The sequence below is a fragment of the Acomys minous genome (genome assembly GCF_964271855.1).
Source record: "Acomys minous genome assembly, chromosome: 1".
Taxonomy (NCBI): Eukaryota; Metazoa; Chordata; class Mammalia; order Rodentia; family Muridae; genus Acomys; species Acomys minous.
In genome coordinates this window covers 63,343,728-63,366,270 of record NC_140483.1, presented here as the reverse complement: position 1 = coordinate 63,366,270, position 22,543 = coordinate 63,343,728, and the positions used below count along the sequence as shown (strand labels likewise).

Genomic DNA, 22,543 nt, shown 5'->3' with positions numbered 1-22,543 from the left:
AGCCAAGTGGTTTGTGACATAAAGGGAGCTGTGGAATATATAAAACATATGCAAACGGTCTTTCTATTATGATCACCAGTGACTGTTAGTTTTGTCAGCTTGACACAGTCTAGAATCATCTGGGGGGAAGAAAGTCTTAATGTGGGATTATTCACATTGTTAATAATGTTAATTATTAGTAATTATGTTAAAGGAATATAGGCATGTATGTGAGGGGTCATCTTAATGAACAATGTAGGAAGACCCAGCCCAGACAACCAAGAGAGCATGCATATATTCATTTCTCTCTGCTTTGGCCACAGATGTGATGTGCCTAGCTATTTGAAGTTTCTGCCTTGACTTCCCTCCAAAACAGTGGAGGACTATAACATGGAATTGTGTTATAAAACCTTTCTCCAGGTAGCTGTATTTTTTTTTTTTTTGGTCATGGTATTTTATAATAAGAATTTTGGAATTCTGGTTTCTTAAAAACAAACCAACAACAAACCAACAGCCACAATGATGTAAGGACATGTTTTCATGTTAATCCCAGGTGTAAGGTCATGGAGCTGCTTAATAGCAGCTGAGTATGATTTGCCTTGCCTCTAGAAGAGGCGTGGTGTTGCCAGCTGCAGATAGTTTCTATGACTGTGTGACCTTTGGGATTCTGGGAATTTTTCAGAGCGTATATAAATGCTAGGGCCCCGGTAGGTGGGGTTGGTGGTTGTTGGTCATTTGGTCAGGCCGTGGTTTGTTAAGTAGTTGTGCCCAAAAAAGAAACAGGAAGGAAAAGAAATTAGATGTCCTGATGGCAAAGATAAAACTTGCCCTAAGGAGTTCAATGTGGCCTCATCAGCAGGAAGTAGGCTGACAATATTATCCCCTTCTTGGCCCCTGACTTTATTCAGGGATCTCTTTCCTTTTCTTCTCTACTTTTTCTCTCGTATCTAGTATTAGAGGGTTGAAAAGGAAGAAGAAAGGGGGTAGAGAAGGATGGAAGAAAGAAGAACCCCTAAAGTAGCTAAATCCAGCTACAGTATTCTATCACAGCAACAAAAAGGAAATGAACAACCAGTAAATACTTAAATGATTAAAATGCCTTGGACTCCTGGGAATATATGTAATTTTATTGTCTGAAGAGCTTAGACTGGTGGCACATTATGTTAGGAGGGTTCAGAGTAGTACTTTTAGGGCTGAGGCTCAGGGGTAGGTAGGTTGCTTGCTGAATGTGCACAAGGCCCCCCGATTCAATGCCAAGTACTGCCTGGCAAAAAGAAGAAAACCCTTGACTTAGCGTTTCCTTGACAATGAAGCAGCGTTTGTATTCACGAGGATGCTGTGACATCCATGGTGTTCTCTATCACTATTGTTTCCAACTAAACAACTACTGTGAGAAAACTTCTTAGCAACACACTTTAAAAATAAGCAGACGGCAAATTTACCTTGAGCCCTGGAGAAGGAGAATTCTCTTAAACTCCGAATTTTAAAAGGTTCAAGGGTATTCACGGTAATGAGCAATGGTATGAGAATACATTTTGTTTTGCATCTGATCTCCTGCATGGGATGATAATGCATGATAAATATGCTTTCTCTGCTGTTTCTTACGATCTCAAAGGAGACTACAGCACAGTCCTTCCTGAACTTAGTAATCTTAGCCCAATTCACAAAAGTGGTTATGGGAACAGGAGAAACAAATAGCAATATTATATTTTATATTTAAAAAAAAAAAGCAAGCTGTGGCGATGATTCAGTGGGTAAAAGTGCTTCTTCCCCAAGATGAGGAGCAGAGTTGAGATTCTCGGAACCCACAAACATGCAGACGTGGTAAGATGAACCCGCATACCCAGCATGCCTGAGAAGATACAGGAGCCAGAGACAGGGGACTTCCCAGAAGCTCACAGGCCAGCTTGAGTAGACTACATAACTGCAAACAAGAGACCCAGTCTCAAACAAGATGGAAACTGAGGCCCAACATGAAGACACACAGACCCAGTTGGCCATCTACCCAGGTTAATAATATTCCTTTATATTGAAAGCCTTCTCAGCATGACTAACTCTCTCTCTCTCTCTGAGCAAAGGAGAAAAATTAGCATATCCCCACTGATTATGTGTACTTGGGATGGTTAGGGAATCTGTACACTTCACAGAAAATAGTAGGAAGTGTTTCCTGAAGATATCCTGGGCAGAGCAGAGGTCCCTTCTTTTATTCTGTGAAAAACTTCAGAGGAGGAAGGAAAAGCATGTTAAATTACTTTAACATTAGGAAGTAATAAGAAAGAAAAAAATGCAATTGTAAGAGCTCAACATAGGCTCTTTTTTGTTTTTTTGGTCCTTCTGTACAGTGAAGATATACCCTAAGCTGTCAGAACCATATTAAATGGGGCATAGTTAAATGGAGTGCCTGTGATAAGGAGTTCCGCTGGGCTATCAAAGCCTTCCATCAGTAGGATTGAATTTCCAGCATATTGCACGCTTCTCCACAATTCTTCTCTCTTTTTCCTTTCAGTGACACTACAAGGGCAGCTTCAGATATGCTTATAATTTGTAGTTTTATAATGCAAGGGACATCAATGTTTTTAAAGAAGGTATGATGTCATATGAGCCAAGAGCTAAAATGGGGAAAAGAAGAAAAAAAAAACCTGCAATGAACAGAGTTAGCTTGAAAGAAAGACCTTCGAGCTCTTTGGAGTCCAGCCCTATCTAAGGAGAAAAACTTTCAGTATGTGTTTGTCTTTAGATGTGCTTGTGAAAGCCCAACCGGAGAACCGTGACACTTCAGCAACTTGCTGATGCCAATCAAGATTGCTGTTAGAATCTGTTCTCATCTTAAAACACTCCAACTTTCCCCCAAGTGCAGTCACTTCGTGTTTCAAATGGTATCTCAGAAAAAAAAATGTTAGCATGGCTTATATTTTGTATTCTCTTTATTAAAGTATGAAGATTGAGAAAGCCTGTGTGGGTGTGTGCACATGTACACATGGTTGCATAGTTACTTAGGACAGATTGTAATGTTGGATATTTTTCTTGGTCACCCTCCTCTTTATGTTTTTGAGACAGGGTCTCTCACTGAACCTGGAGCTCATGGAATGAGGTAAAGTTGGTGACCAATGAGTTCTAGAGAGCTTCCAGTCTCTACCTCCCCAATGCTGGGGTTACAATAGAATACCATTTTACCTGGATTTTTAACATGAGCACTAGGAATCCAAACTCAAGTTGTCATGCTTGAAGACCCTAATAACATCGTTCTATGTTGGGAATGTCTTGTCATTTTTATGAAATCAGTCACATAGTATATAATAAATTGTAGGGAGAGTAAATACAATGTAAAGAAAAGAATGCGTAACTAGCTGTTCCTAGGGAAATAGCAAAATAAAAACATTTTATGTAGCTCACTACTCTCTGTCTATGCAGGATTACCTGTTATGTACAATGTCCATAAAAAAATAAACACCACTTAAGCCGTCAAAGTAGCCAATATGTTCTCAAACCATCTGGCATTTTCAAATCTCCAATTCATCTTTTGTTGCTATTGATGCTAGAATCATTATCAAAATAAACTTCTAGCAGTGCGTGTTGTTCTAAGATGACACTGGTAGCATCATCTGCTCGAGATGCACAGAGATTATAGCACCATCTGAAAATAGACCTCAAAGAGAGCAATATTCCCAGAGGGAAACACACCCACACATGGTCTAGCTGCCCCCTCTTGCAGTTGTCACCTGGGTTTCTCTTTTCTTTTAAAAGTTTTTATTCTCTCTCTCTGGTTAGGCAGGAGGCTCAGTAGCTAAAATGCTTGCTATGGAAGGGTGAGGACCTGGGTTTGGATGGCCAGCGTCCATGTGAGGATGGGCATTAGAGTGTATGTCTGTAATCTCAGCGAGATGGGCTGGGGCATGGAGATAGGAGAACCATGGAACCTTATAGGCCCCCTAGCTTGCTGCATGCAGCCATGAACAAGAGATCCTTTCTCACAGCTGGAAGGGCTTGACTGATACTGGAGGTTGTCCTCTGATTTCCACTTGTGTTAGCATATGAGGTGTTGATACTCACACACAGATGTACACAGAGGGGGAGAAGAAAGAGGGAGCAGAGAGTGGGAGTTGAGAAGGAAGAGAGGAGGAAGGAGAGAGAGAGAGAGAAGGGAGCGAGGGAGGGGGAGAGACTTATTTATAAACATAGTCTACATATTAGAAACTGTCTTTTCTCAGATTGCCACCACCCCACTTTACCAGATCATCTCAGAGCCAAGAGTTTTCTAGCCAGCATGGAGACGCACTTACCAAGGACTCTCTTGGTTTTTCCATATCGACTTTGGTTTTGATGTTTTTCTTTTGACTTCCTTGAGTGCTGACAGAGCTGCTGGCAAAACAGGAGCCCTGGGAGGTGCCCTCTAACACTCTCCTGCAGGAAACACCCTTTGATCCACTTTCTGTCTGTAGAGCGCCTCTCTTATCAACTCTGCAGGTAGAAAGTGATTCTCTGATAAATTACATCGGCTGTTTTCAATCACACTCTTCTTCCCTTCTTCCAACCCTTTAATGTTTAAGGTAACCTCAGTGTGGCTCTTTGTCTTTAAACCTTTTCAGTGGTAAGTGTTGCTCTCTAGCCTTGAGCAAAAATATCTTCAAATATTTCACTAGCACGTCAATTTGGATTTGCAGGGACAGCTCACTCTATTACACTATTTATTCACGTGTGTGCACATATAGTCAGGTTTGTGTGTACTGGTGCCTTATGTGGGTGAACATGTGCCTGTGTGTGTGCATGTATGTTATGGGATATCTTCTTCTGTGTTATTCCTTCGGTGTTTATGGTACAGAATATTTAATTGGCCTGGGACTTCCAAACAGGCTAGGCTGGCTGGTGAGAGAAGCCCAAGGCTCTGTCTTCTCTACATCCTCTGCAATGGGATTACAGGTGCATGCCACCCGTGCTTGGCTTTTTGTTTATGTGGGTTCTGAGATAGACTTTAGGTCTTCATGCTTGCAAGGCAAGCACATTACTGACTGAGCCATCTCCCCATAGCCCTCTATTTTATTTTTATAATTGCTTTTGGGGAGGGACAGAATATAAAACGCCAAAGGGTGATTGCTAAATACATTTCTGGCTTAAAATCGGCAGGAAAAGTAATTACTTCTGGAAAGTTCTAAGTATACATTTGCTCAGAGCGATCAATGAAATCGGCATGCTTTCAAACGTGTGTGTAATTTTCTTCCATTTCATGCAATGTGGGTACATTCATGGTTCCCGGTGTGGGTTGAATTGCTATCAACCTGGATGTAACTCACCATTCTTTAATTTCAAAGACCATTGGCTTGGTTAAGAAAGGAGCATGAACTAAATTATCATTTTATTGCTAACTTTTATTTCACTGTTTAAATTATAGCTAATGTATAAGAGATAAGATTATCTATGTGTATGGAGACTATGCTTGGCTAGTATTTAATGATCAGGAAGGAGAAACAGCTCTCCTTGGGTTGGGGGAGCAGAGGAACCCCTCTACTTTGCCCTTCCCTGTTCCCATGTGTTACCTGTTAAGAAGTTCTGTCATGAAGGCATCTTTTGTTGCACACACAGCAGGGCTAGGTCTATTCCTTGGCTCCAACTTCATTTGGTTATAAATGTCTGGTGATGCTTTCAGATTATCTGTGCCCTGCAAAGCAGCCTCTGGACTCCGACTCTCTGTCGCCTTAGTGCCCCTATTCAGTTCATTTTCTGTCTTGGATTGTACTTCAGCTTTCTTCTTCTCTTTCTTCCTCTCTGATTTCAGTTTCGGATCTTTTCTTTCCACTTTGCCTTTGGAGGCTTCCGTTCTCCTGCTACTGAGAGCTGGAAGTCTGCTCTTTCGAAAACCAAACCAGCTGGTGAAGGAAGGCCCTGCCTTGGGCTTCACTTCCACAGAGGCTGACTTTGTCTGTTCTTGGCCCCTTTCCACATTTTCTTGAATGCACAACATGACCTTTTCTTCAATGGAGGGGGAGAGGGGGGCTTCTGGGCTCTCGACACTAGTCCCAGTTGGAGAAGCATCTGGATGCCTTCCAGAAGTTTCTAGCTTGGATAGTCCACTTGTTTCCAAATTGCTTGGGCGATGCATCCTCGCTGGGACGTGCAGGGATTGAGGGTCTGATGGGGTGGATGGATGCCTATGGTGGTCACTACTAGATTGCTCACATACATCTCTCCCAGGACATTCTTCCTGGGCAGAGATCTGTTGGTCTTCCACTCCAGGAGTGAGGAGTCCTTCTGGCCTTGTGAGCATCCTCAAAGGTAACTTACTTGGACTTCCGTGCTGGCTGCTGGAACTTCCTGTGCTACACATAGAGCCCTGCCTAGAAAAGGACTGCCCCAGTGGCCTTCCAGCATTGGGCAGATGATCAGGTGTTGACACAGAGGGGCTCTTGCTTGGAGATCCTTCCATGGAGATGTTCTGCCTGGTGAGGGAATTGCCTCTCTCAGCTGTGTTGGTAATGATCTGAGTTCGAATCTTGCCTGGCCCTTCCATTGGGGGTGTGGAGGGCTTCTCTCCCAAGTGGATGCTGAAGCTCTGGCTCCGAGCTTTGGCACCATTCATGCCTAGAGCTGGCTTTAGGTGTGGCTTACTGGAGGAGAAGGACCTTTTAATGGATCTGCTCTCTGTCTCATCTCTTCCATCAGCTTTGGAGGTGCTGCTTTCCAATGACTCTGCCAATGCTGACTCTAAAGGAAGCCCTCGATCTAAACTGTCAGGACCTCGTGGTCCTAGCGAGGCTGTTGTTCTCTCATCCCTTGTGGCCTCCAGACTTGCTGGGTCTCTGGAGTCTTCATGATTAGACTTGTTCACAGTCACAGAACTTTTAGAAGCTTCATTTAAACTATCCTTTTCTTGTTTCCCTGGCACCATGGACGTTTTCCTGAGCAACTGAGGAGACTTCATGAGAACTTTGAGTCCTACTGGGAGTCGAGTTTTCGGTCCTTTCTCGGGAGGGTTTTGACTGCCTTGTGAGGTGGTGCCCTGGTTTCTGCAGGATGAGAAAGATGAGGAGGGATTGTTAACCTGAGGTGTCAAGGGCTCATTTGCCCCTGAGAAGGAAGGCCTGTGGGGTATCACAGTGCTGTCACTCAACTGTCCTTTTTTCCCTGGAGACAGGCTTTTAGAGGATGTTACCTCTAGTGATTCATAGGTTGAAGGACAAGTCTTGGGTGCTTGTAAATCCGTGTCCATGGGTGTGGTTCCAAGTGCTTGGTGAGGGGGAGGTTTGGGGATGCCTCTCTTTGGAGAGACCTTTGGAGGCCCTGGAACCATCACAACAAATGAGCTGGAAGATGCATGGTCAGGGTACCGGGTATGCACTACTGCTTCGGTCTGAGGAGGACCTGGAGGGATGGCTGGCTTTTTGGAGGCCAGAGATGGTTTCTTCTGCATTTCTGACACAGCTGGACTCGAAGAGATGACGGGAGTAGAGGATCCTTTCAACAGTGGGGACTTCAACCCTGCACTTACAGGGTCACCAGGGACCCTAGGATTAGGCTTGGCAGGTGATGGCAGCGGTGGGTAGTCATAACTTGGTCTGACCAGAAGGGAGACTGACCTCCCTGGAGGGGGTGGAGGAGAGGGAGACCTCACTCTTGTCTCTGGACCAGAGCTACAGCGTTTGACCTTCATGGAGGATTCAGCACTGTCACCACTCCCTGTGAGACACCGTGACTGGATCCCTGCAGCCTGATCTTTGGGACACTGGACCCAATTCTTCTTATTGGAAATTTTGGGGATACGAGGAAGCTGAGGAGGATATTTTGGAATGTGTGATTCTGGTCGCACATCACAGAGAGAACCAGGGCTCTCTGTCTTTATGCCCTGTGAGTGTTTCCCCAGAGGAAATGCTGGTGCCTTTTCAAGTGTCACTAGCCCACTGGAAGGGACTAGCATAGCAGCCACAGGCTTCACCAGTTTTGATTTCTGAGGTGAAGACTTGCTTCTGGAAGGGATTTTTGTCAGACCCTGCTTTGCACAGATGCCCATGTTTGCCACAGGTCTAGAACTACTATGCCAGGCTACACCTTGAGTTGGTTTGGTGAGCTTCGGTGGTGGGGAGTTCAGAGTTACTACAGTCTGAGAGCTGAAGGAGTCATTCAGAGCTGTGGGAATATAGTTCTCATCTTTTGGAATGTTTCTCTCAGTCTCCTCTTCAGTTTTCTCCAGAAAAGGATAGTCTCTTGCAGTAGCGCCTGGCTGTAAATGAGTAATTCCCTGAGGTGAAAGTTCAGTGAGTTCTCCTGAGGGCCCAGCAGGAGCTGAGTTGATGGAAATTTCATCCCTGGTCACAGTGACAACTCCAGTCTGGTGAGAGCTAAATTCAACAGGCTCTCCATTTTCTGCATCAAATATGACTGTGACACATTCTTCTGAAGAGGTCCTCTTGACAACCCTTTGCTGCTTGATGAAGTTGAATGCCTTTGGCCTCATCTCTAAGAGGGTGGGGCACTCCTCTTCGTCCCCATCACGAGAGTCACACTCAGATTTTCCAAATCCCACATCTAGGTTCTCCATGGACTTGTCCGTGTCCCCGGTCACTGACAGGTCTGAAGGACTTCTCTCATCACTGCTCTCTATGTGTAATTCATTTAGGGTTTCATTGTCCTCAGTATCTGAAAGCTGAAGGTTCAGAGGCACGCGGCCATGACCTTGGCTGCGTGGGTCCCTGTCTCTTTGCACCCAGGGCAGGTGCATGCTGGGACATAGCTTCCTGTCCAAGGGACAGTGGCTAGCACAACGAGCTAGCCTTTCAGGCATCTCCCTGGTATAAACTGAGGCTGCGTCTTCTAAAAAGTATTTTCCATGTGGCTCCCAGCTAAATAGACTGTCTGAAATACTGTGGGTTAATTTACTGCCCTGCGTCCTGCAGCTCTGGTTTGGAACTGCTAGTGGCAAGACTGAGGTTGGGAAATCGTCCTGGGCATCCTCGTGAGAATTTGTATCACAGATGAAAGTCTGATGGAGATCCTTGCAAGGGGTGCCTGTGCCAGGCGGTTGGCAGGGGGGATACTCCTTGAGGCTGCTGTTTTTAATTCCTGGAGAATAGATCCCTTCGTTCGAATTCATGCAGTCTTTATAGCCCCACTTTGTTATCACTGATGGTGGCTCAAGTAACACTTTCCGCTTCTGCAGCTTCCTCAGCCCTTCCAAAATGTGACTTTCTTTGATACGAGTTGGAGGTAGTTCATCCGCAGGGCTGGCAAAGCCACCTGGGAGTGAAGAATCGATACTCAGTCTTTTATCCCAGTTCTGTGATGATTGCTAGGAAAGAGAAATAGATATCAGGGACGATTGAACCAAACAGATCTCAAATAAACAAAGGAAGAGCCCCTCACTAGATTTAATTTGTGTAAGTGGGTGATAAATATTCACATGTAAACAGTTTGTACCATGCTAACTATGCAGAGAACATTGATTCTGAAAGATCCTGTGCTAAGCATTGTGGCAAGGTAAGAAATGGAATTGAATAACTATGTCTTTAAGGGTAGAAAAACCGACTGGAGTGAGGGGCTTTTAGCATTGTTAACTAGCTGGCAAGCGAGCACATATGGGAAGTGGGAATTGGGTGGATATTTTAGAGGTTCACAGGGATGGCCTGCGGGTCTATTTGGAGGCGGTAAAAGGTATATAGGACTGCCGTTTGATTTCTTTTTAAACTTAACTACTCCTCGAAAGGCACAGGGTTTACCTAATGTTCTAAGTGAGGAACTGGCTTCCATGTGCAAGAGACGGAATGGCCATAGTCAAGAAGTCAGGAAGGTGTGCTCAGGTTGCTCCGGGGGGACGGGCAGAAGACATACAGCCTCACCATAGGGAGTGGAGGCCCCGCAGTGGGAGGAGTCGGGAGGGAAGGCAAGTCGAGCTGCCACTCTAGCATTTGATAGGTTCTGTGTCTTGATGAATGTCTAGGGAAGGTTTCTGCAGTTAGCATGGGCACCTGCATACGTATGTGTGCATATCTATGCAGATAACTGGGCATTAGCCACAGCATCCCTGCATTAGCTACTCTTTCACGGATGTTGACAGGTCAGCTTTTTGAACCCTTTCACCTTTCCAGATGCTAGCTTTATTTTCCAAAAGTGTATGGGAAATGAAAGATGGTGTCCCCCACATTCGCGCTCTCCACAGAAGGGGCAACAAGGAGCAGAAAAGCAAAGGAGAGAACTGATGTGGTCTGAACACCTGCTGTATACTGACCAGTGGCTGCTGCTCTGAACACCTGCTGTATACTGACCAGTGGCTGCTGCTCTGAACACCTGCTATATACTGACCAGTGGCTGCTGCTCTGAACACCCGCTGTATACTGACCAGTGGCTGCTGCTCTGAACACCTGCTGTATACTGACCAGTGGCTGCTGCTCTGAACACCTGCTATATACTGACCAGCTGCTGCTGCTTTAACTGCGTCCACCGTCAGAGCACCGGGAGATAGACGCCATGATCTTTTCCTTCTGCTGTGGGGCTCTGAGGTCCAGCAAGCCTGCTCTGTAGCAGGTTTCAGAAACAGGAGACGTAGAGCAAACATTTGGACTCACATCCTGCCCCTACCCCACCCTCTACCCCTCGGAGCTTTCTACAACCCTGTTAAATTCCTTCCATCCCAAAGTAGCTAGAGTAGAATACAGATATAAGTTGCTAGCTCTGGAGTCCACACTCTTAATATGAATGCTGTGCAGCTATGCCAAGCTTAACTTCTAGTCTCCTTTCTGCATTCTCTGGTGTTAAACAAAACCCACAGGTGTTCTTGGCAGTGTTTCTCCAATGGCACTTTAGAGGTTAAATAAGAAACTAGCACACTGGGACAGTGAAGGGCTGGCCTACTTGAAAAACAATACTTTTGTTTTTAATCACATGTGTATGTGTCTCCGTGTGGGTATGTACACATGAGTACAGGTGCTCATAAAGGCCAGAAGTGGCTGTTAGCATTCCCGGAGGTGGAGACACAGGTGGTTGTGAGCTGCCCAGTGTGGCTGGTGGGAACTGGGGTCTTCTGCAGGAGCAGTATGCACACTTCATCACTGAGTCAAAATGACTAGCGGTGACTGACTTTAGGAACAAATACGGCTGTTTCAGGGGATCACTATACCAGCCAGCCCCTGTGAACAAGTCTGAGTATTAACTAAATGCGGACATTAAAATGGACCAGCAACTTCCATCAGAAAGTGAGCTGCTTTGTAAGCTGTGGACGCTGGAGTATATCTAAGGCATTTTCATGAGATTTACTCTCGCTCTCTCCAGCATACACATTTGTTTGTCTTGACTTCCAATCATTTATTTTCTTCAGAAAACCCTCCACTGTCTAGAGCTGCTGGGGCAGTTGTGATTTGCTGACACTGCCCTTTTCCTCTTGGAGTTTCATTCTTTAATTTTAGGAAATCCACCAGTCAAAGCTCCCCTGGGAATCAGAAGAAATCCTACCACAGAGCTTGGGTATTCTACAGAGAACAGAGAACGGGCTTCCACAGTGTGTGCTTCTAAGATTTCCCATGGTTCTGAGAGTCACACTGATAGCAGAGATGAGAAGCCAGGAGCCAGGGCCCAGCAAGAGCTTGCATGTGGCAGATCTGTTCTACCACAAGAGGGAAACTCAAGCCCCGTCCACCTACCCCTTCTCTTCCTGTGCAAAGCCTGTCCACGCTGTATTTTAACATACCACAAAAGTCAGAGGCTGTGAGTCTCCTGATGAGATAAGACACACCCTTACTCTCTGAGTCACCCATGAGAGCCATGGGCCAGTCTTGAAAGTTGGTAGGGGTCACAGGGGAGCATGAGAACCCCATGGGACAGAGTCTGAGGAGGGTCATTTACTGCATTCTTTGCTCAACAAAATAGGACTAGAGTTTGTAGGAAGTTGCACAGAAGACTGAAGGTCGCTTTTGAGAAGCTAGGTCAGAGTTGAATGTCCTCAGTACCTTTCTATCTTTTACCAGGAAAATAATAAATTTTACTTATTTTTAGTAGAAGGGATTGTTGGTGTTCATGGGGATGACTCCATGTCAACAGCAGGTATAAGCCCTCTATGTGTTAGGATGACTTAACAGGGCCAAATTAACAGAACCATCACAGTGAAGGTTCTAGATCTGATGCCTCATTTTACCATGCACTGCCATGTTCTTGGGACAGATATTTAAGTTCTCAGAACCTTGGTTTTCTTAGCTAAAATTTGTGGGAAATTGGGGCTGGAGAATAGCTCAGTCAGTAAAGAGTTTATGTGTAGACATGAGGACCTGAGCTTGACCCCTAGAACCTACTTTGAGCATATACAGGGGGAGGAAATCCCTCTCAGGAACAGTCATAGGGGAGGGGAATAAGGGGAAAGTGGGAGGGAGGGAAGAATGGGAGGATACAAAGGATGGGATAACCATTGAGATATAACAAGAATAAATTAATAAAACATTTTTTAAAAAAGAAAAAACAGAGTAAAAAAATTTTTTTTGCTTAAAAGAAAGAAAAAAGAAAAATTCCAGGCATGGAGGCATGTGCTTAGAACCCCAGAAGAGGTGAGGCAAAGCCAGGCAGATCCTTGGGACTTGCTGCTGCTGGCCAGCCAAGCTGGACTGGTAAGTTCCAGGTTCAGTGAGAGACTGTATGTCAAAAGAACACGGGTGGGAGTTGACAAGGTTGACTTCTGGCTTATACACACACCCCTACATATATGTGCACCCAGCATGCACACATGCATATCTAAATAGATGGGGAAAACTGGCCCTTAAATATATTATTAGCGTTAAATAAGTTACTATTTGTACAGCACTTTTAAGAGTGGCCCACACCTGGTAGTAACCCAAATCTCTTAGAGCCAAATTTCCCAGTTGAGGAAGACTACTGAATTTTATACAAGCTTTTCTTTCTGTTTCTACAACAAATGATATTTTAAAGCCAGTTGTGAGCTCAAAAAAGCTATTACTCACACATTTATTATTATATAATTTAACAATATGTTCCTGTTTGGAATCTTGTGATTTATTATGTAAGTCAATATTAAATGAATGCCCGATGCCAGGAACAAACTGCAGAAATAATATAAATTCAAAATGTCTCCAGGGTCAGGATATAGCTTGCTGGGACCCCAAGAACTAAAAGTGTACTTTGTGAGCTGCCACAGGCTGTAAACTGTCACAGGTACACTTGGATTATGACTTGGTGGCCATCTGAGTGTCCCTGAGGGTCTTAAGAGGTGTTTTCCCCCTTCTCTTTCAGGGCAGAGATTGTTTTTGTATATCAAAGACTGGCCTAATTAGAAAAGTTCCCAACAGATTTTTTTTTAAGATTGATACATATAATGTCTAAATGACGGATACAGTTCTTGTCATGCAACCATGAGGATCCAAATTTCATCCCTAGAACCCAAATAAAAGCCTTGGGTATACTAGCGGGTACTTTCAATTCTAGTGCTATTGAGATAGATAAAAGTAGATCCCGGAGGTCTGCTGACCAGCCAGCCGAGCCTGCTCTGAGAGTTCTAGATCAATGGGAGGTCCTGACTCAAGAAAAGAAAAGAGAAAGAAAGACAGGTAGAAGGTTCCCGAGGAACAACCTGAGGTTATCCTTCGGCCAACAGGCAAAGACGTACATACACACACATATCTGTATATATATATATATATGCACCTCTACATACATACACAAATAAAATATACAGGAAGTTTTAAAAGGCCATTGGAGAGAAATCTGGAAGGTAAGGGGGTGGAAAAGAGGGCTTAGCCACAGTTAAGGGTACTTGTTGCTCTCTCGGAGGACTTAAGTCCAGCACTTGCATAAAGGGGAGGGTCTTACAGCCACCCAGAACTCTCATTCTAAGGGATCTAATGCCCTCTTTTGGCCTCTGTGGGCACACATACGCAAGTGCACATATCCACAAACATACACATACATAAACATAAATATTTTTTTTAAAGTGAGGAGAGAGGGCATGGAATAACTTTGAGGCATACAGTGAGATAAGAAAACCACCCCAACAACTGTCCCAGGCTCTGGGACACTGGGAGCCACTATAGAGCTCTGAGCTACTCCTTATGGGAGCAATTTAGGTAATGAAGCTGGCTCTCTGTTTTGCATTAGAAGCCTGAGTCGATAGGAATAGCCTCAAAATGCAAGCTGGAAACCTTTTTCAGAGCTCTGGTTCAGCAGATGACAAAGCTACTCCCTCACCAGCAGAGTCTATGAGTTCTGGAGTTTTCTTGGTTTCTAAAGTGCTGAAAGCACTGATAAAAATTCATCCAAACAGTAGAAAAGTTACCCCTGAATTCTCCGATTGGCAGTTTCCATCCTGGTGCCCTTTGCTTTCCTTTGACTTTGGGAGAACTGCTAAAATAGCTTTTCTGGGATACCTGGATTGTTCCAGTATGCAAGGAAGCTTGCTCGGAGGTTTCAGCTCTGTGAGCTTAGTGAAGTTTGAAGGGTGTCCTACACGGGTGATTGCCCCATCCTGGAAAGAGGCTAGGGACATTGCTTGTCATACAAGGATGAGAACCACCTGCTATCAGATCCCCAGAACTCCCACAAAAAGCTGGGGGTGCAATTTCCATGTGGAGGCGGCAGAGGCAGGTGGAACCTGGTCAGCCAGACCGGACAAACGGAGACATTCAAGTTCCAAGCCAGAGACAGACTGTGTCTCAAACATCAATGTGGGCAGGTCCTAAGGAAGGACAGCAGAGGCTGACTTTAAGATTCCATAGGCACCAATCATGTATATGTTTAGATTCATGTGTATGTATGTATGTATGAACCTTATATATATATATACACACACACATGATATATGGCCCCATTGTGTTTTGTGTTTTATGAGCCCACAGCATTGATTAGTGCAGGCCTCCGTGATCCATGGGCAAACATTCAGCAAGTGCTCATTTCCTTAGTGCCATCCCCTCTGCCTCCATGACCAAATTCCAGCCGGGACAGGATTTTCTTCGGGCTGCCTCTCTCTGAAGCTGACTTGCCTGCCAGGAGGAGCCTTACCCTTCTCCCAGGGAGCTTCCTTTCTTGCCACGTGTAGGAGGAGCCACTGGAGTACTCGCTGCAGGTGCTTGACAGCGATAGTTCGCTGCTGGTGCTGCTGCAGCTGTTTTGCGAACACAGGTGATCAGGGATGACAACCCCGGAGCCAGAGTGTTTCAAGGCAGGGGTTCCTGATTTTGCGTTCTGGAGATGTTCCTGTAAAACAGGACAGGGCTGAGCAAAATGTTGGCTTAAGAAGAAGGCAACATCCCATGAATTTAGAGGAACTGGCTAGAAGCTCAGGATTGGAGGCCACACAGACCTTAGGCTCAGACCTTGGCTCTGTCACACCTGTGTGTGTGTGTGTGTGTGTGTGTGTGTGTGTGTGTGTGTGTGTGTGTGTGTGTGTGTGCCTATGTGAGGAGGTTTATGCAAGCATATGCATGCTCAAGCATGTGGAGACCAAAGGACAACCTCAGGGTGTCATTCCTTGGGAGACTTGTTTGAAGAACCTCACACTGGCCTCGAACCCACCAAGTAGACTGATAAACGAGCTCCAGGGACCTAGTTCTGCGTTCCGGCCACTGAGATCACAAGCCTGCACCAAGACGCCTAGTTTTTATCGTTATTTGTTTCTGGCTTTTAATATGAGTTTTAGGGCTCAAAACTCAGGTCTTTGGGTTTGCAAGGCAAGCACTTTATTTACTGAGCTAAGTCCTCCTCTCCTCCCCCAAGCTACGCTTCTTACTATGTGGCTCCTGGGAAGTTGCTTAGCTTTGCTAGCCATAGTTCCCCCTTTAAAATGAATTGCAGCAGTACGGTCAAGCGCAAACAGTTACCGCCAAGGCGATACGAGGTTTTAGACTTGAGGCATATAGTTACTGTCTGATCTACAGAGGCTGCTCGGGCTTATTTCAAGCTACCGTCGTTATCATAACAGTAGGTTCTCATTTTACCTAGCCACACTGTAAGAGATCAAATCAATATCAAAGCAAGACCTGGGGGCGGGGAGTACAGCTGGTGGGAGAATGTTTTACTAGCATATATGAGATCCAGAGCTCAATCTCCAGTATTGCAGAACAAAGCAAAACAACAATAACACACCCCGAACCCTCCAGATGGTAAGAAGACATATTCTTGGCTTTAGGATTTAAGAGCATCAGCGCTAGGGGGTAGCTTAATGGTACAAATCAGATCATACACTGCTACAAAATTTGCAGTCTTGCACCGAGTTCTCCCAGTGGCCTCATTTGTAGAGTGGGCGGCTCTACCACATCACTGCTACGTTCCCCTCTGGTTGGGAGGTTATTCCAAGTCGGCTGCCATATACAGCCCAGTCTATCTGTGCAGCCCTGTGAGACACCACGTGCCACAGGCAGGCACAAAGCTCAGGTGTCACAGTCTCCATCAGAAGACTTTTTATGTCTGGGCTTCGGCTGTGTGAATGATAACAGGCCCCATGCCTCACAGATGTGGACCTCACGCAGAAGGCCCAGGTGGTTGGAATTCTAGGGAGGGGGGCCACATAAAGTGCAGGCGGCAGATAAAGTGGGAGACACCCATGTGCATCTCGACAGCCACCTTGCAGGCGTTAACAGATGAAGCTCCACAGTCTGGACAGGCTGAATTAATTTCGGATCCTGATGGAGAAATGGAGCGCTCTATTACCGTCTCGTTTTAGCCTATCTTTAGAAAGCCTTGTCTGTGAAGCTCTCCAGTAGGGAAGCCATCTGTCTTCGTGCCACTTGCAGAGGTGTGAATCCTCTTACTTACGAAATTGACATTTTCATGGGTTCCGTTAGTACCTGAGGACTTAGCATTGTTCTAGAAATGCTACTCTGAAATGGTGATAGGAAACACCCCAGCCAGGGCCCTGGCAGGTCGCCAGGATGAGAGAGTACTTGTGGTAAGCCTTGAGCCCCTCCCCCCCCCCCCGAGTGTGAGGAGGGCACATTTAATTTGCTTGCTAATCAATAACTATAACACTCAATCATTTCATCTGCCTTGCTAAAGATACTTTATTTTTGTTGCATAACAATCTCTTTTTAAAGCGATCTTTTTTAAAAAATGCCAAGATTTTAAAAAATATCCTATTTCTCCCTGCTGAAATTTGAGAAGAATCCAGTTTTCTGGATTCTACTCACTACCAACGATGCCCTTATATACTGTTAGATAGAAGTTAGTTAGAGTAAGCCTATTCTCGTATTTTAACAGATATCCGTAGCCAGCCAACAGCACTATCCATTTTCTTGTTTTCCAGATATGGTTTCATATAGCCCAAGTTGGCCTTGAACTCACTATGTAGACAAGTTTCTCAATTACTTTTTCTGTTGTTGTGACAAAATGCTCAGACAAAAGTGACTTGCAGGGTAAAGGGTTTATTTTGGCTGGTTGGTCCGGAGTGACACAGTCCATCACGCCAGGGAGGACATGGGGGAGGAAGCTGAAGGCTGCTGGCTGCTCTTGTTTCCACACTCAGAGAACAGAGAGAATGAATGTGAGTGGGCATAGGCCTGAAGGCATACCCCTCATGACTGGATTCCTCCGTGGAGATTCATTCCACCTCTTAAGTATTCCACAACCTTCTAAAACAGCACCATGGACTGGAAGCCAATGGTTCAAACATACAAACCCACTGGGAGTTAGCGGGGAAGCATTTCACATACAAACCACAACACCAAGGATGAACTTCAGATTTTCCTGCCCGTAGTTCCCGAGGCTTAAAGGCGTGCACCACCATGCTAAGTTTGTATGATGTGGGAGATGGAACCCAGAGCCTTGTGCATCAGCACTCTAAGAACTGAACTGCATCCTTTTATCCTTCTATGGCTCCATCTTGCAGGGTAACCTGGTATCAATGCCTCTGCTATTGTAGACATGTAGAGTTCACACCTATATAAACTTCCAGAAATATCACATTAGCGTCTACTTGTACTTTAATGCTTTCCAGTGCCTCTAGCCTTGTCTTTCATACTTTGTTATGGGATTTATCTGGTGGCAGCTGTTAATGAGAGCAGTGTTTTCTCTGAGAGATTCACCCACTCTGCAGGAAACAACTTTGCCTCTATCATGCCAGTTGACCTAGAGTTAAACATCTCCAATGGCTTTCCATACTCTTCATGGGTTCTGGGCACTTTTTGAGCTTCTTTCTCCCAGGTACTACGGTTTAGATGTGATTACCCCTTGCCCATCTGCCCCTGTGCACTCTGTCTAGCAAAACTATACCTGTATGTACAGTTCAGTTCAATGTCTAGGCCCAGGGAAAGCAGAAGCCTTCTTGCTCAGACATTACTCATGTTCATATGCCCTTCAGAGAATGGATTAAGGTGACTGGAAACTAGAGTGTAGAAGATAGGTAGACTTGAGAAATAACTGCTGGCTCTCCCTTGGAGTTGACTTGAGTGACAAGAGAGATACTGTATAAGACATTTCAGGGAGGTGGGGAAAGTCAGCCCATGTCATGTGAAGCTGGCAGTACTGGGAGAGATTAAGCAAAGAGGTATATTAAGACATAGTTTTTACGTTCAGACACATCATATGGGAGGGGGTCGTGATCAATTGCAGATTCTGATTTAATAGTTTCATGATAGAACTACCGAAGTGTGCAATAAAATGTGTAAGAACTGGAAATTCTTTTCATGTTATATAATTGAAGGATCTCTTCCTTCAAGACTCTATCATATTGTCTATGCTATGATGCCATAACCTTCTTAATATTCTGGAAACTTAAGGGAGTGATGGCTCCCTTTCTTCGGGATTCTAACACAATGCACACAGTGACTATCTCTCCTACTGTTCTCCAATCTCAGGGCTATGGCCGTGAGTCTACACCTCTCCTAGTAACATTCTTCTGAAAGGTAATTCTGTCTCAGGTTCATTTCTATGGGCCCACCTTCATCTCTAACACTGGTGGGTAGGGAAGGCAGTAGAACATAGCTGTAGGCTGGATAGAGAGGAATTCTCCTCAAACCGGGGTAGATCCAGTGCTCCATTTGGGAAACACCAATCTTGCCCTACTATGGCAGCCGATGGCTTAATTGGAAAGTGAGGCAGCACAAAATTCTGCTGCCATGCTGTGAAGTCAGCTCTTCTCCGATGTTTGCTGGTATCAGCCAGCCATCATCTCCTCCAGGGAATAGCTGTTCTGTGGTCAAGCATTGACTTCTGGGCCATTTATGAGGCTTGAATCCTGGCTACTCCATATCCTAGCTCTTTGAAGATGGAAGAAAAGTTACTTAACTCTTCTGTACCACAGTTCCCTTTTTAATCGCTGAGACACCTGCCACATCTTGTAATTGTGAAGGCTGAACAATGCACAAGTGACTTGAAAAGTTGTAGGTGTTGATGAACACACACACACACACACACACACACACACACACACACACACCGAGACTCTTCAACTACACCAAAAATCTATAGATCTGCCACAAATAACCTTATTTTACATCTCTTGGGATCCAACCAGTATCTGATAATTTTCACATAAGTTCTGAGATAATAGATACTAGATAATTAGACAATAACCCAAATTGGGTATACAATATTCCTAGGAATAACTGATAGAAGCTTCTGGAAAGACCTTTGGGTAGACAGCTTTCTTGGTCATCCTTCCTGTGGCTGTGGCTAAGATATCTCCTGACGTGCACACATGTCATGTATCAGTCCTACTTCCTGTCTGTTCTCTGCCTCCAGATTATGGATGCAATATACCCACCCTGACTATGGCTCTCTAGTGATGCCTTCTACTCTGATGGACTGCATCCCTGAGAACTGTGAGGCCAAATGAACCATCTTTCCCTTAAGTTGCCTTTGTCGGTTGTTTTGTTTCAGCAAAAAGATGGGTAAAATTCTTAACCAAATTTTAGCCATAGTGTTATAGTGTCTATCCAACCAGAGGGCCACAGAACAACACACATCCTACTCAGCCCAGTTGTCAACAGAAACATATGATGATAATTATTAAATACCATCTTTGTGGATAGTGTATATTGGTTTTCTTTCCAACATCATCTTATTTATATCCATTTAAGTGGTAAAATTCATAGCTTGCTCTGTTTATTACAAATGTGTCTTTTGCATTCTGCTCTAGATTACCAACTTGAATGCTTCAGGTTCTCTGATATTCTTACTATGAGAAATGCAAAACAAAAGCTACAGTTTTAGTTTAATGATATATAGAAACACAGAGGCTAAAGCAAAGAGTTTCTTTAATAAAAACTACAAATTCAGAAGACTCATAATCCTAAGGTCATAGTATAGATCAGGGGCCGAGAGGCCCTTGCAAATGTAGAAAATGACAGTATTTTACTGAAATGTCACTCCAATTTAACTTGAGAATATTTATATTAGCTATGGAATATATTATCTGAAACTGAAAAAACTATATGGTAAAATAGAAGTCTAGTTACCCGTGACTGCTCATGCCATTCGTTAGCTTAATATTTTTCAGTATGCATTTATATGGGTGTTGTGTTTTTTAAGTGACTTTTTAAAGGCCAATAGGAGTTAAAAGCCATGGTGGTTAAAACTTTACCACACAAGTACAAAGCTAAACCCAACTACAGGGGGAAAATACAGAGCCCATGAATTTTTAAAAGATCATACATAATATATCATAAAAGTAGAAGAGATAATATGGGACGTGGGCTTTAATGAAAAGCCCCCTGACCATTACTCAGAGACTCTGATATGTAATCAATACTCAAAAAGCTATCTTGGGGACAAAGCCAAGATTTACGACACTTATGCAGAGAGTGACACTTCCTGCTTACTCTATCAACGGGGGAACGTGTTATTGAATTTCAGCGAGCACAAGAAAGGAAGGTGTTGCGCTCTGCCTGAGGATGTTTTGGAGGTGTATCTTGTGGTTTGCTTGTGACATGAGAGTTGATGGAAGGAAGAAAACAACCTCCACAACATTCCCTGAATACAGCTGAGAGACTCATCCTTGTCTCAATATCTCTCCATGATGGTGTCAGACTCTGGCTTCCTCCTGCCTCAGAGAGCAAATCTCCAGATGAGAGAGCTATGACATGTGAGTGAAGTTGCCAAGGTGGAAACCAAGCAGAGATGCTGGGTAGCATTACTTTAGTTCTTTGTTTCAAAATCTGACTTTGGACCAATCGATTTCCAAAGAGTTTGATATGTCCCATTAGGAGAAAACATGTCAGAACTCATGCAAGTTTGGTTTTCTCTCTGTGTTTGTAAGTTGCATTTTATAGACAACAGTCACGATTTTACAGTCTGACAGGTTGCCTGGGATAATTCTCAGAAGAAGAATAAAAAGATTCAGTGAGCTGGGGAGATGGCTTAGTTAGTACAGTTGTGCTGCACAAATGTGAAAACCTGTGTTCGAGCTCCAGGACTCATATAAAAGAGTCTTCCCCAGGGAAGAACACGCCAGTTGATTACCCAATACCAAATGGTCAGCTCTAAAAACATACATAAAGTAACATTATCCACACTGAGTAGCTTGTACTGACATATAGATATATACATATATATCTATATAATAACAATTCATGAAAATGTATCTATTACTTGAAAGAAAGCACAGAGGAGTATGTGGGAGGGTTTTAGGAAGGAAAAGAAAGGGGAAGATGATATAATTATATTATAATCTTTAAAAAATAAAATAAGGGAGCTAGAGAGATGGCTCAGAGGTTAAAAGCACTGGCTGCTGCTCTTCCAAAGGTCCTGAGTTCAATTCCCAGCAATAACATGGTGGCTCACAACCACCTACAATGAGATCTGGTGTCCTCATCTGGTATACAGGCACACATGAAACATAATATTGTATAAATAATAAATAAATATATCTTTAAAAAATAAAAGAAAATAAACATTTAAAAGATCAATATGGTGGTGTATTTTATAATCACAGAGCTGGGGAGATATAGACAGCAGAAACACAGGGCCTCACCAGCAATCCACTCTAGCCCACTTGGTCATTTCCAGGCCAGTCAGAAACTCTGTCTCAAAAAACATCTCTGTTGTAGCAGGTTTCCCTCAAGGTGGACCTCTGACTTCCATATGCACTCAGAAAGACACCATAAAAGTACTAGTTGGAATATTGATAAGTAATAGAAAAACCATCTATACCCTAATATATTTGCTGGCTAGGGTAAAAAAATTAGCTTTTGACGTTCTCATTAAGAAAGTAAAAATAGAAGGTTAATTTTATTATGTTCAGGCATGGCTAAAAAGCTAAGCGAATAATTATAAAAGTGACCTTACATCTAAATAGTACTGATCTTAGGAAATCTTCCTTCGGACACATTTTAACTGAAAGTCATTAGCTTCATCTGCTTAGAACAATTAATGTGAATAGAAAATAATTGCATCAGGGACCTGGGGACTCAGAAGATTCTGTGCATTCATACTTACGTGCTATTCAATTATATAGTGAATTTTTTAAGTTTCCGTTTTGTTTGGGAGACCTGCTACATCTGAGTTGCTTCACTGTGTTAATCTTTATATTAATTGCTAAGGCTTTTTGGTGGACACCAAATACAATAAAACCTATGATTTGTGTGTCATGTTTCTGCCAGGCTGGTGGCATTTTAAAAACTGATATCTGTATCCTGGTTTGTCTTGGTCACAAGTTTTG

The 22,543-nt window shown here is 43.9% G+C and overlaps 1 protein-coding gene across 13 annotated transcripts in view; it reads right to left on the bottom strand.

Annotated features, from left to right (window-relative positions):
* The window catches only part of NCKAP5 (NCK associated protein 5), a 915,906-nt gene that overhangs the window by 106,017 nt on the left and 787,346 nt on the right, over positions 1 to 22,543 (bottom strand). For all 13 annotated transcript variants that reach the window (XM_084799427.1, XM_084799426.1, XM_084799429.1 and 10 more), the window contains 3 exons: positions 14,953 to 15,147; positions 5,511 to 9,253; positions 4,260 to 4,437 (listed from right to left, as the gene is read on the bottom strand). In XM_084799427.1, coding sequence (XP_084655553.1) covers positions 4,260 to 4,437; positions 5,511 to 9,253; positions 14,953 to 15,147 — 4,116 coding nt within the window. The remainder of the gene's footprint in view (positions 1 to 4,259; positions 4,438 to 5,510; positions 9,254 to 14,952; positions 15,148 to 22,543) is intronic.